The sequence below is a fragment of the Eriocheir sinensis genome, chromosome 18 (assembly GCF_024679095.1).
Source record: "Eriocheir sinensis breed Jianghai 21 chromosome 18, ASM2467909v1, whole genome shotgun sequence".
Lineage (NCBI taxonomy): Eukaryota > Metazoa > Arthropoda > Malacostraca > Decapoda > Varunidae > Eriocheir > Eriocheir sinensis.
The window spans coordinates 18,464,642-18,479,233 of record NC_066526.1 but is presented as its reverse complement, the minus strand read 5'-3'; the positions used below and the strand labels follow the sequence as shown (position 1 = coordinate 18,479,233).

At 44.9% G+C, this 14,592-nt stretch overlaps 1 protein-coding gene across 9 annotated transcripts in view; it reads left to right on the top strand.

Annotated features, from left to right (window-relative positions):
* Window positions 1-14,592, top strand: part of LOC127000410 (adhesion G protein-coupled receptor L2-like) — a 107,107-nt gene that overhangs the window by 48,710 nt on the left and 43,805 nt on the right. For all 9 annotated transcript variants that reach the window (XM_050864111.1, XM_050864116.1, XM_050864112.1 and 6 more), the window contains exons 5-6: window positions 5,114-5,481; window positions 7,510-7,670. In XM_050864111.1, coding sequence (XP_050720068.1) covers window positions 5,114-5,481; window positions 7,510-7,670 — 529 coding nt within the window. The remainder of the gene's footprint in view (window positions 1-5,113; window positions 5,482-7,509; window positions 7,671-14,592) is intronic.

Genomic DNA, 14,592 nt, shown 5'->3' with positions numbered 1-14,592 from the left:
TACCAAAAAAAGACTTCCCCTAAAATTGGGTGGCAAAAAAAAACAAGAGACGGACTTGTTGAGAGAGAGAGAGAGAGAGAGAGAGAGAGAGAGAGAGAGAGAGAGAGAGAGAGAGAGAGAGAGAGAGAGAGAGAGAGAGAGAGAGAGAGAGAGAGAGAGAGACCACCTGATTGAAATTACACAGCTTGCTCCCCAGTTCCCCCTGAGGCCCGAACCACCTCCTGATTGGCCTCCTCCTCCTCCTTCCTCCTCCTCCTCCAAGGGTATGGTGGAGAGGAAAGGACGAGGAGGAGGAGGAGGAGGAGGAGGAAAGGAAGAGTCCAGGTCCAGTCCAGTAGCAGAAACAGACGATTAATGTTTCTCTCTCTCTCTCTCTCTCTCTCTTACGTTTTTGTTGTTTATTTCGTTTTTTTTCATTCATTCGTTTTCATTTTCTTCTTTTTCTTTTCTTATTTTCTTTCTCTTTACTTTTTCTTATACCACATTTATATATTTTCTTTATTAAGTCATTAAGAGAGAGAGAGAGAGAGAGAGAGAGAGAGAGAGAGAGAGAGAGAGAGAGAGAGAGAGAGAGAGAGAGAGAGAGAGAGAACACATAAGTTACTCGCCTTCCACAAAGTAGTTTAGTTGAGGAGTAACTTACCCGTGTTCTCATTTCCTTTCTGTTTTATGTTAATGACCACTTCTTTTTTTTTTACTCATTTGCAATTCAGTGTCATCCTCACTTTACGCTCCTTCTCTTAATACACTTTTTTTTTCTTTTTGCATTTATTCAAGTGTCATTGTCAGAGAAGTGTCAAGTGGTGGTCTCTTATTTTCTTTATTTTTTTGTTTTATTTTATTTTATTTATTTATTTGCGGTTTTTTTTAAGTATCATTGCCAAGGAAGTGTCAAATGATGGTCCTTTTATTTATTTTTTTTTTTTTTTACGTTTTCAAGTATTATTATGAAAGGTCAAATGGCAGTGTTTTTTTTTTCCTTTTTTTCTCTTATTATTTCTACATATTTTCTTTTTCTTTTTTTTTCTTTTTCTCTTCATTTTTTTAGGCTGTTGTAAAATGAGGAAAAAAATACATCATCGCCTCTGTGTTGTAAATGTCATGAGCGTTTCGTATTATGGGCTATTTTGTTTGTTTGTTTGTTTGTCTGTTTATGGCGCGTCTGCCCTCAACCTCATTATTTTTTTTCTTCCTTTTTGGTTCTCATGTTTTGTTTCGCGTTCTTGTTTCCGTCTCATTCGTCTTCCTTTTTTTCTCTAAGATGCCAAGTTTTCTTTTTTTTACACTCTCTCCCCTATCCACTCCCTTCCACTCTCACTCCATCTCTCTGATCCACTCACTTCAACTCACTCCTCTCCCTTCCATTCCGTCTCTCTCCTATCCACTCCCTTCCACTCTCACTCCTGTCCCTTCCACTATGACTCTCTCCTATCCACTCCCTTCAACTCTCATTCCAATCCCTTCCACTCCCCCTCCCTCCTATCCACTCCCACTCTCACTCCTATCCCTTCCACTATGACTCTCTTATCCACTCCCTTCAGCTCTCACTCCTATCCCTTCCACTCCCCCTCCCTCCTATCCACTCCCTTCCACTCTTACTCCTATCCCTTCCACTCCCTTTCTCTCCTATCCACTCTTTTGTCATATTGTGTTGTTTTGCTTTTTTTTTTTTTTTTTTAGTTCCATCAATTCGTACACACACACACACACACACACACACACACACACACACACACACACACACACACACACACACACACACACACACACACACACACACACACACACACACACACACCGGAAATGATAACAATCCAAGGCTTTCTATCACTTCCTACATTATCTGTTCTCAAATTTCAACATAAATCTCCCTGACATTTTCTCTCGTTTTCGATTCCAATGTTTTTCTCGTATTTTTGTTTCCCGTCCTCGGTCTCAGTTCCTGGTTTGCGTTCCATTCCACTTTCCGTTCCCTGAGACGTTTCTTTTTTTTTGGGGGGGGGCGAGGATGGGGGTTTCAGGGGGGGCGGTTGGGGGGCCTTGAGGTGTTGTGTTTTGCAGTGATTCAGACTCGGAGCATTGGCGAGTGTTGCGAGGGAGACACACAAAGGTACACACACACACACACACACACACACACACACTGATCGTCTCCTCCGATAATCGATGTTTTGGGAGTACTGTAGCGGGAGTCTTTATTTTCCTTCCTCCTCCTCCTCCTCCTCCTCCTCCTCCTCCCCCTCCTCTTCCTGCGCCACCCTCTTCTTCTGCGTCTTCAATTCAGCCTCCACCTCGGTCTTCCTCCTCCTCCTCCTCCTCCTCCTCCTCCTCTCGTAATCTTTATCAGTAATTGTCCTCCTCCTCTTTTTCTTCTCCATTTTTTGTTTATTTTTCTCGCCAATCTTTGCACTTCTGTTTTGTGAAGTCTCCCTCTCTCCTTTTTTTGCGTGTTTACTCTTTCGTCTGCTGTTTGTCATGTCTGTTTGTTCTGTTTAACATTATTTCTCGGCTTACGCTTTTACATTCTTTCCCACTAGTTCCCTTTTTTTTTTTACTTCTTTTTTTTTAATCATTGTCGTTGTGTTTTTCTGCCTCTTCAGTTTCTCCTTCTTTTTTTTCTTCTCTCTTTATTTGTTTTCACGTAGAATCGAGGACTATTTTCTAACGCCTTCGCTCTGTTCCCCAATTCCATCTCGGTTCCTACCCACTCCTATCCACTCCCTTCCATTCCTGTCCACTCCCATTTCTATCCACTCCCTTCCATTCCTGTCCACTCCCATTTCTATTCACTCCGTTCCATTCCTGTCCACTCCCTTCCATTTTTATCCACTCCCTCCCACTCCCATCTAAATTCTATCTTATTCCTATCCACTCCCTCCCACTCCTATCCACTCCCTCCCACTCCTATCCACTCCCTTCCATTCCTATCCACTCCCATTTATATCCTCTCCCTTCCATTCCTATCCACTCCCTTCCATTCATATCCACTCCCTCCCATCTAAATACTATCTTGTTCCTATCCACTCCCTTCCACTCCTATATCCACTCCTATCCACTCCCTCCCACTCCCATCTACTAATATCCACTCCCATCCACTCTTATCAACTCCCTCCCACTCCTTTCCATGTAAATTCTCTCTCATTCTTATCCACTCCCTTCCACTTCCGTCCACTCCTCTCCACTCTCTCATCCCAATTCTCTCTCATCCTTGTTTTCCTCTCTGCCAGGCTCCTAATTCTCTCCCTCTTTCCCAGCTTTCCTTCCATCTCTCCCTCCTCTCCCTTCTCTCCCTACCTCCCTGACAACAGTAGCTGGATGAACTTTCCTCGGGATGATTGACTTTGAATTTGATTTACCTTTGTGTTAGTCCCGTTGTTTCTGTGTCTGTCTGTATGTATGTTTGTCTGTGGGTTTCTCTTTCTCTCTTTCTCTCTGTCTACGCTTGTTTTCTTCCTTAATTTTAGAGAAGGTTGAGCTGCTTTTTTCGATTTATTTTTCCTTAATTTCGTTATAATGATGGATATTCTGTGTTTTGTGGGTCCTTTTTTACTCTCTCTCTCTCTCTCTCTCTCTCTCTCTCTCTCTCTCTCTCTCTCTCCTAACACGCCTACACACTACAGCAGGAAAGGAAGACGTGAATGATCATCGCAGGAAAGATTTTTGGGAGTGGGATGAATTTATGGAAGAAAACGCAAGATAAATGAGTGTTCCCTCTTACGGTCAATGGGTCTCTGGGTGTTGCTGGAAAACTCGCGTGTGAGAAAGCACTGCGCTGACACGAAGAATAATGCGACCTCTAACGATTGATTTTTGAGCTTGGTTCGATATTATGTTTTTTTTTTCTTATTATTTTCATGGGGTTATATTCGTGATCGCTCAAGAATTAGTTAGCTTTTGATATTATGTTTTTTTTTTCTTATTATTTTCATGGGGTTATATTCGTGATCGCTCAAGAATTAGTTAGCTTTTGATATTATGATTTTTTTCTTCTTATTTTCATGGATTTATATTCGTGATCGCTCAAGAATTAGTTAGCTTTTGATGTTATGATTTTTTTCTTCTTATTTTCATGGGGTTATATTCGTGATCGCTCAAGAATGAGTTAGCTTTTGATTCGATTATTGTAGTTATAGGTTCGATACTATTTTTTTGTTACAGTCCTACTATTTGAAGTAGTATAAATATTTATTAACTTTTGATTTTTCGTTGTTTTTTTCATTATTACATCAAGGTCAGTAATATATATACTAATCAGTGGTCAATGTATTCTCTTTGTTTGACTCTTAACTTCGTGTGTGTTTGCTTTTCTTTAATAATATAGGTTAAAGTAATTATGACTTGGATATTTTAATGACTTGTATTGCTATTATTTTTATCAGTCTTACCATGAAGGGTCTAACAATCAACTATGTTACTTACCTGTACCTCACCTGTCTTCCTGTAGGCGTGTAAGAAAAAAGTTGATCATACCTTGAAAAAATTGTAGTCATTAGCATTAGCAGGATCACTCTTAATTATGTTTGTTACTTACCTGTATCACCTGTCCTTACTTCCCTCCACCTGTCTTCCTTTACGCCCACGAAAAAGTTGTTCTTACCTTGATAAAATTGTAGTCTGTGTTCATATCGTTAGTGCCAGCATTAGCAGTATCACTCTTAATTATGTTTGTTTCTTACCTGTATCACCTGTCCTTACTTCCCTCCACCTGTCTTCCGTTACGCCTACGAAAAAGTTGTGTCTACCTTGATAAACTTGTTATTTGTATTATGAGTAGCGTTCATCTCATTAGTGATATCATTTGTAGTATCACATTTAATTACGTTTTTTTTTTTTTGTGTGTGTGTGTGTGTACCTTTGTTCCACCTGCCCCTCCTTCCCTTCACCTGTCTTCTTTAAGTGTAAGAGAAAAAAGTTTCACCTTGATAAATTTGGGACTTTTCTTACTGTTGTTCCTATTAGTGTCAGCCTTGGTAGTAACACACATAAGAATTATTACGTTTGTGGTTTACCTCAGTGCCACCTGTCCTTTATCAGTGTTATTAGTATTATCACAGTTAATTATATTTGTTTTTTAGCTTATTCTCACCTGTCCTTTTTTCCCTCCGTCTTGCAGTGCTCCGACTTCAGGTGATGGAGACCCGCAACGTGGAGTCCGTGACCTTCCCTTCGGCGGGGGAGATGTGGCTGACGGACAAGCCCACGCCCTCCAGTGACCCCGCCTCCACGCCCACGGGTTACGGCCCCTTCACCACCACGGGGGAGCAGGACGCCTCACAGCCCTACCCGAGTGAAGACATCCTGCAGGACCTCGACGGGGAGACGTATAAGATCCCGCAGGATACCATTACGCTTCCCCCTGAGGCCCTACTAGAGAACTCGGAGAACGGGTTGGTCAAGATGGTGTTCTTCAGCTACGACGGGCTCCACCACCTTCTGCAGCCCGCCCGACGCACCTACACCCCCAGCGAGGCCAACTTCAAGGTGAGGGACTGGCGAGGGCGTCCTACTCCTGCCGGGGGATGAATGAGAGGGTTGTGTTTGTGTGTGTTTGTTGATTTGTATGTGTGTGTGTGTGTGTGTGTGTGTGTGTGTGTGTGTGTGTGTGTTTCTGATTGTTTTATTCTCGGTTGTTGAGTTTTTCCAAAGTTGCTGAAAAGTTTTAATTCTTTGGAGCTTTTTTAAATCTAAGTCGCAGTTGAGAAGAATTATTATTATTATTTTTATTCGTCTTATTTTTCCTTCTCCTCCTGCCGCAAAATTTTTTTTTATCTTGTTAAAATAATAATTACGATATCAGTAATAATCACAAAAACAACATGATGATAATAATAATAATAATAGTGAAAACAATAATAATAGAAATCATCATAATATCAATAAGGATAAAAATAATAACAGCAACAGCGCTTCCAACATTACTCACTCGATCATAACAACCACTACTACTACTACCACTACTACTACTACTACTACTTCTACTACCACCACCACCACCACCGCCACCATCACTCCGCATCAGCACACACTTCAAACCTTCAACATACTACATACCTCCCCCACCCCCACCCCCACACACGAGGCGAACACATACAGGAGCGGCGAAACTGAATTAAACAACCTCTTTTAGCGCAATAAGCCTCTCGCGGGAGCCTGCTCGACAACACACGCGCACGCAGACCAAAGGAAAGCACGACAAGTTGTTTGCCAATATTCCGGGACGTCGCGCCACTCTATAACACGAGGAGAGAGAGAGAGAGAGAGAGAGAGAGAGAGAGAGAGAGAGAGAGAGAGATGTTTGCACCCATTTTTTATTTCCATCTGTGTGTCTACCTTCCCGCTCCCTCTCTCTCTCTCTTTCTCTTCTCCTCCCCTTCCCTCCCGCCAATATATAGTAAATGTATATAATGCGGAGGGCTTGTGAGAGAGAGGAATGGCGGGCTGGACCTATGATGCCGCTCCTCCCAATATCATGTTAAAGCAATAAGCAATAAAAGTCGTCAGCCTCTTGATTGGAATATTGAGCCATGACAGGGAGGCGAGGTGCAAGATGGTGGTGGTGGTGGTGGTAGTGGTGATGGTGGTGGGGGTGGTTGTGGGTGGTGGTGGGTGGTGGTGGTGGTGATGGTGGAGCTACAGGGAGTAATATTGCCCAAATTATTCCCGCCGTCTCCTAGATATTATGTACAGTTGCAGCGGTATTACGTTTTCCTTTAGTGTGTGTGTGTGTGTGTGTGTGTGTGTGTGTGTGTGTGTGCTTACCTGGAAGTATGTATTAGTCTCATGTAATGTTTGTTTGTTGTTTATTATGCGCGTTCCTGTTTCAGTTTAATCTCATTCTTCCGTTTGTCTCATGTTTATGTTTTAATGTGAGGTAAGAGTCGTGGTTCTCAGTTTCATTGTAATGTTTTATATTCTTTTCATTTTGTAGGTTTTTTTATTTAACTTCATTTGCTACATAATATCACCCATTAGTTTCGAAGCAGGGGTGTTGTTTTGCTTTTAATTTTCTTATTAGCGTATAAATTGTTGTCTTGAATAGGCCTACATTAGCGATTTTTCACGTTGTCATTTTTGCAGTATTTTTTGTACCCAGATGCTTTTCCTCTAACTCAATCTCCTTGTGTACCATTCTCTCAACTTAATCTAATTTTCCTTTCTATCCACATATCTTGCTATTCCATCATTTCCCTTTTCGTTTTCGTATGCTATTCGCCTCCTTCTCGTTCTTATCTGGCCTTTCTTCCTTTACCCAAACACAATAACTTCCTCACATTCTCTTTTCTAACCTACTATTATCCCAGTCACCTCATACATACCCATTCAATCCTCCATGTTAACCCTCTCCTTCAGTCATATTTTATCCTCCAATGTTAACAATCTACTCTTTTTTCTCTTCCTTCTCCCAAACACAACAAGTCTTTCATTCCCACCACTTCTTATTTTCATCCCCAGTACCCTTTGCATCCCAGTTCTTCTTCCCCACCGCTAATCCTCTCCTCCTTCTCCCAGGGTGTGAACGAGACGCGGGTTCTCAACTCTCGCGTGCTCTCCGCCTCGCTCGGGGCAGGACGGCACATCGAGCTCTCAGAACCCGTCGTGCTTACCTTCGCCATGCTGAGGACCGTGAATGTGACCAACCCCGCGTGTGTGTTCTGGGACTACACCACCAGGTACGTACGAGAGAGGGAGAGGGAGAGAGAGAGGGTGAAAGAAAGGGGAATTGGGGGTCGGACGCAGAGTAAATACAAAAGTGACGAAAACAAACAACCAATGGAAAGGGAAAGAAAGAAAGCGAGCAAGAAAACAAAGAAGGAAAAAAAAGGTGAAATAGAAACCAGGATAAAAGTGTAACGAAAACTTGCGAGAGAGAAAACAGAGAGAGAGAGAGAGAGAGAGAGAGAGAGTGTGTGTTACGAGAGCCTAAAAACGAACGGCCATCATTATTTTATTCCTGTTATTCTCTTCCTTTCGCTTCATATTCCTTCCTTTCGTCTCCCCTCTCCCCTCTTCCTTTTCGTTCTCCCCTCATTCCTCACCCATAGAAGACCCGTTATTAACAAACATAAACTAGTCACATTTACTCGCTTCACTTGCCTCCCTTTCACCTCCCCTCACCTCCCCTCCCCACTCCCCTTTCCCCTCGCCTCGTTTTCCCCTCTCTTCCCTTTCCCGTCTCCTCCCTCTTCCTCTCACCGTGCGCTCTCTCCCTCCCATTTCCTCCCCATCCCTTCCTCTCACTCTTCATCTTCCTCGTTTCCTCTCCTCATCCCCGCCTTCCTCCCCTCTTTCCCCTCTTCCTCCACAAGGGAAACGCTTCTAAAAGTATCATAAATCGGGTCACATTTTTCAGCCCTCACAAATTTACTGTTGCCCCCCAGAAAGGAAAAAATAGCAAATGGAAATCATATTGAGAACTGTCCCGCGATCTGTTGGAAGAATTGTTGGGTCGGAAGGAGAGGAGGAGGAATAGGAGGAGGAGGAGGATAGCTGTTTATGGGAGAAGAGGACACAGAGAAAGAGAAGAGAGAAGAATGATATGCAAGAAGAGAAGAATGAAAGGAGAGAAAGAGAAGAGAGAAGAATGATATGTAAGAAGAGGAGAATGAAAGGAGAGAAAGAGAAGAGAGAAGAATGATGCGTAAGAAGAGGAGAAAGAAAAGGAGAGAAAGAGAAGAGAGAAGAATGATATGCAAGAAGAGGAGAATGAAAGGAGAGAAAGAGAAGAGAGAAGAATGATATGTAAGAAGAGGAGAATGAAAGGAGAGAAAGAGAAGAGAGAAGAATGATATGTAAGAAGAGGAGAATGAAAGGAGAGAAAGAGAAGAGAGAAGAATGATATGTAAGAAGAGAAGAATGAAAAGAGATAGATGAGGGAAAATCGATTGAGGGAAGACGAGGAAAAGGAGGAAAACTATTAATGGAAGAAGAGAACACAGAGAAAGAAAAGAGAAAAGGGAAACATAAGAAGAGAAGAATAAGAAGAGATAGATAAGAAGAAATTGGAGAACTACAGAAGCAAGAGAAGAATGACAACGAAGAGGAAGAGAAGGGGAAGGAGAGAAAAATTAAAAAAAAACATCACAGAACTAGTTAAAGAGGAAGAACATAGAGAGAGAAAAGGAGAAAAGGAAAACAATAGACGCAAAAAGAAGAGAAGAAAAAACAACCAGGAGGAAAAGGAGGAGGAGGAGGAAATGAAAGGAAGGAGAGAATAACAACAACACACCACAGAACTACAAAGTGAGAAAGAAAAAAAAAATAAACAGCTCCACCTCCCTCCCATCCCCCCCACCCCCCACCCCCCAAGAAAAATAAGGGTCGTAAGAGGAAATCAATCAACATCGCAACCAGAGAGAGAGAGAGAGAGAGAGAGAGAGAGAGAGAGAGAGAGAGAGAGAGAGAGAGAGAGAGAGAGAGAGGAAGCGGAGGGATTTTTTTTCAGTGGTCATAATTGCCAGAAATGAGGTTGAAATGAAGGACAGAATTTGATCCCCATAAAAGTAAAGGATTCTGGTCACAAGCCTCGCGACCATCACAGCCCGGGGCAAAAGGGAGGGAGGGAGGGAAGGGAGAAAGGGAGAGAAGGCAGGAAGGCGGAAAATATATGGCGAGAGAGAGAGAGAGAGAGAGAGAGAGAGAGAGAGAGAGAGAGAGAGAGGTAGTGTGGGAAGGTGAGGTACGGAAAAATTATATACATACATAATGAAAGCAGGCATGGTGTGTGTGTGTGTGTGTGTGTGTGTGTGTGTGTGTGTGTGTGTGTGTGTGTGTGTGTTTACGAGAGCAAGGAGTTGACCGTGGAAGGGAGGAGGGAGAAGAGACAGGGAGGGGCAAGGAAGGGGTGAAGAGACAGGGAGGAGACAGAAAAAAGGTTAGTTCGTGTACAGAACGTGTATGGAAAGTCGAAAGCCTGACAAGTATGAAGGATAATGGAGTGGAGGAAGAGGGGGGAAGGGGGAGAGGAAGGGAGAGGAGGGAAGGGAAGTAAGGGAGGGAGGAGAGAGACGAGAAGGAGAGGAGGAAGAGGGGCAAGGAAGGGAAGGGGAGGGAGGAGAGAGACAAGGAGGGGAGGAGGAAAAGGGGCAAGGAAGGGAAGGGAAGGGAAGTAGGGGAGAGAGGTGGAAGAGGGGCAAGGAAGGGAAGGGAAGTAGAGGAGGGGAGAGTGAAGCAAGGAGGAGGAGAGAAGAGCTGTGATGCGCCAAGAGGAGGGGGGGTGAGGGGAGAAGGTGTGGGAGGGGAGGGGAGGGGGGGAGACTGCAGGCCAGGTAAACTGTGCCGGTGTGGGGTGTAATTATGAAACAGGTGACAGCTGCTGATGCTATCTCACCTGGTCTTCTCACCTGCCCTTCCCTCCTTACCTTATATAATCGAGGGTATTTGCTCTTCTCTCTCTCTCTCTCTCTCTCTCTCTCTCTCTCTCTCTCTCATATGTTCGTCCAGCGTTGAATATTTGAGGAAAAAATTTAAAATGAACGAGAGAGAGAGAGAGAGAGAGAGAGAGAGAGAGAGAGAGAGAGAGAGAGAGAGAGAGAGAGAGAGAGAGAGAGAGAGAGAGAGAGACAGACAGACGGAGATAAAACAAATCTGACACAAGAAACTATTTTATGTAACTATTTTATTTAACTCCAACGATTTTTTGACACAAGACTATTTACCTTCCCTTCCTACAATCACCTTTCTCTATTTATCGCGTGGAAATGAGTTGTGTTATTATAGACATTTTTGTTCCCCTCGCGACCAACCTCAAAACAAGCTTCGTTATCGTTGCCGGATCGAGCGTTGAGGGAAGGGAGGGAATCCGTAACACTCTTCAACACGTTATATTTGAGTTACCCCGCCCACAACGTCTCGAGGGAAGGGTGGGCCGTGTAACTCATCAAGCAAAACAAATGATGGTGATTCTCTTTCCTCGGCCAGAACAGAATAAAAGAAAGAAAAGGAAATCCGTAACTCTTAACAACACGTCATATCCAAGTTACTCCTCCCACAAGATCTCAAGGGAAGGGTGAGCCAAGTAACGCATCAGCTGCTCAAACTAGTAAGGCTGATGTTGTAAATTGTGTTGATTCTTCGGCCAGAGCTGCTAAAGCGAAGAAGGAAGAATCTGAAACCTCTGTGGGGCTGAATCAAACTCCTCTGTTTAGTGTTTCGTCTGGATGAGTATTGCAAGTGTTTCATCCCTCACCCATTCAGCCTTCTTGTGTTGCTAATCCCGCGTGTTCGTAATGGCAGGAGCATCAACTCATTAAAATAGTGTTGCATAAGAGGGTTAATCAGTGTTGCCATCCCTCACCCATCGACCTCCTCATGTGTTGCTAATCGCGTGCTTTTGCGATGGCAGAATCCCCATAGTTTTGCATCAGTGTGTTTCAGTTGCTTCATACTTCACCCTTTCACGCTCTTTGTGTTGCTAATCCCGTGACTTCAATGTGATCTCCGCGACGATAAGGGCGAAGACAAGGCGTCCATCCATCTCCTGAGGTGTGTGAACGGGGAACATCAGCTCAAAGAAAACGGGAATCAGAGAAAACCGGAATACAGGATAATGGCAACTAGAGAGAACGGGACAGAGGGAGCCGCCGCGGTGAGAGAAAAATGCAAAATACAGAACGAAGGGCGGTCGCTGTGAGGAGAGAACTAATGGTAATGGTTAGTAATGTACCCACGAGAATAATGCGGCGGAACATGAAGGAACACAAATGCGCTGTGGTGATGGTGGTCGAAGTAATGGTGGTGGTGGTGGTGGTATGTGGTGGCGGCTGCAACGGTCGAAATGAAATAAGAGGCAACATAAATTATCGCAAAACCCCGGGACGCATACCTAATCAATGGTGCTTCAAGAGGGTGGATTAGTGATGGAAACGCATGCCTAATCAGTGTTATTTCAGCGAGGGTGATTAATGAAGACAGAGCGAACGTTACCGTATTGTGGCAGTGCAGTTATAGCGAGGGTGGTGATTGCGGCGGCGGCGGCGGGGGAAGGAAGTGGTAACATAACTCACAGAACGGCCGGGAGATCACACCTGTTTAACATAGTAAGTGCTGCTTTGCGAAGGTAGATTGATGAAGAGAGAGAAACAGCAGTGTCGTTTGATGGTAGTGTTATAACAGAGGTGGTGGTGATGGCGGCGGAGGCGGAGAGGAGGAGGGAGACCACTGAAGGGCGAGTGAGGCAGCAGAAATTAGCTCCCCAGACCCCAAGTGCCCGAGGCTGATGGGGGGAAGGGGGGAAGGTGAGGAGCTGGAACAGGGAAGGGGACGGGTAGGGGAGTGTTCCAGCCCCTCACCCCTTCCCCATTACCGCGTCGCCTCTCCACGGGGCTCCACAAGCGTGCTGCCCCGTGCATCTGACAACCATTAATAAAGATGACCGTCGCTTACCTCCAAAAGAACTCTCTCTTGCCTTAATTTTAGCCGAGATAATTGCGGTAGCGACCAAGGGGAGTAGCGGCCGTCCTCACCAGCTCGGCTCAGGGCGCTGGAAGACTCAAAACTTAGCTAAAAGCGCGTAATTGAAATCCTAAGTTGCGAAGGGCGGGCGGGAGGCGGCGGCCCGGACAGCAGGGAAGCGCCGGCCTCGGAAGGGGAATATTAAGTCGTCGGCGGCGCGGAGAACCTTGATGAAAAAATGGACACGTCGGGAAGGTAAAGTGTATCGTGCGGCCCTCGGGAAAGGTCTCGACACCCCGACGGATTGGTAGTACGAGGAGAGGGTGTCTTGAAGGGTGTGTTACAGGGTGTGGTGGGGAAGGTTAGGCACACTAGTAGCTCCACACCAACATCTGAAGATCTGGTGATGTAAGAAGAGGGTGTGCTATGGGTGTGTTGGGTGAGGTTAGGCACACCACCCCCTACCTCAACGCCTCAAGGATTTAGTGATATACGCAAGAAAAGGGTGTTGAAAGGTTCGTTCGGTAAGGTTACGCACACTACCCCTGCCTCAACACCTAAGGAATTGATGATGCAAGAAGGGGATGTATTGAAGAGTGTGGTAGGATAGGTCATGTACATCAACTCCGTCTTCAACACCTCAAGGATTAGTGATACACGCAAGAAAAGGGTGTTGAAAGGTTAGTTTGGTAAGGTTACGCACACTAGCCCTGCCTCAACACCTAAGGAACTGATGCAAGAAGCGGATGTGTTGAGTGTGATAGGTTAGGTTAGGTTATGTACATCAGCTCCTTCTTCAACACCTCAAGGATTGGTAATGCGGATAGCGGGCTTTGTTCTTTCATTGTTTCCTTTTTTTATGCCCTTGAACTGACTCCTTTGTTGCAATAAAAAAAAATGAGGCTGTGCTTGTGGGTGTACCTGTTCTCCATCACCACCTTCAACACCACTAAACAACTACGCTCCCACCATCATCCACACCAACACAACATCACCACCTTCTCCTCCACCTCCAACACCACTAAACAACTACGCTCCCACCATCATCCACACCAACACAACATCACCACCTTCTCCTCCACCTCCAACACCACTAAACAACTACGCTGCCACCATCATCCACACCAACACAACATCACCACCTTCTCCTCCACCTCCAACACCACTAAACAACTACGCTGCCACCATCATCCACACCAACACAACATCACCACCTTCTCCTCCACCTCCAACACCACTAAACAACTACGCTCCCACCATCATCCACACCAACACAACATCACCACCTTCTCCTCCACCTCCAACACCACTAAACAACTACGCTGCCACCATCATCCACACCAACACAACATCACCACCTTCTCCTCTACCTCCAACACCACTAAACAACTACGCTCCCACCATCATCCACACCAACACAACATCACCACCTTCTCCTCCACCTCCAACACCACTAAACAACTACGCTCCCATCATTATCCACACCAACACAACATCACCACCTTCTCCTCCACCTCCAACACCACTAAACAACTACGCTGCCACCATCATCCACACCAACACAACATCACCACCTTCTCCTCCACCTCCAACACCACTAAACAACTACGCTCCCATCATCATCCACACCAACACAACATCACCACCTTCTCCTCCACCTCCAACACCACTAAACAACTACGCTCCCATCATCATCCACACCAACACAACATTACCACACCTTCTCCTCCACCTCCACCTTCAAAACTGCTACTTCCTCCACCGCCCCATTAACGGACGGAGAGCAAGGAACGAAGGCAGCGGAGGATGTGTTCAATAAATAAGAGAGGTACAACGAAGCGAGAAACTTATAGCGCGTAATGAAAAGGTGTTACGCATTATTTCACCGTCACAACTGCCACCATTATTGCACCACCACCACCACCACCACTACAAGCAACACCACTTTATACCTGCATAGAGGAAGACTCGGAATATGAAAGAAAGTATACTTATAACGTGGTAAGCATAACTCCTCCTCAACCACCACCACCATCACCACCACCACTACCACCACTACCACTACTACCACTACTACTACTACTACTACTAATACTACAAGCAACACTACTTTATACCTGCATTGAAGAGGACACGAAATACGAAAGAAAGTATGCTGAAAACGTTGTAAGCATAGCGCCACCACAACTACCACCACCACCT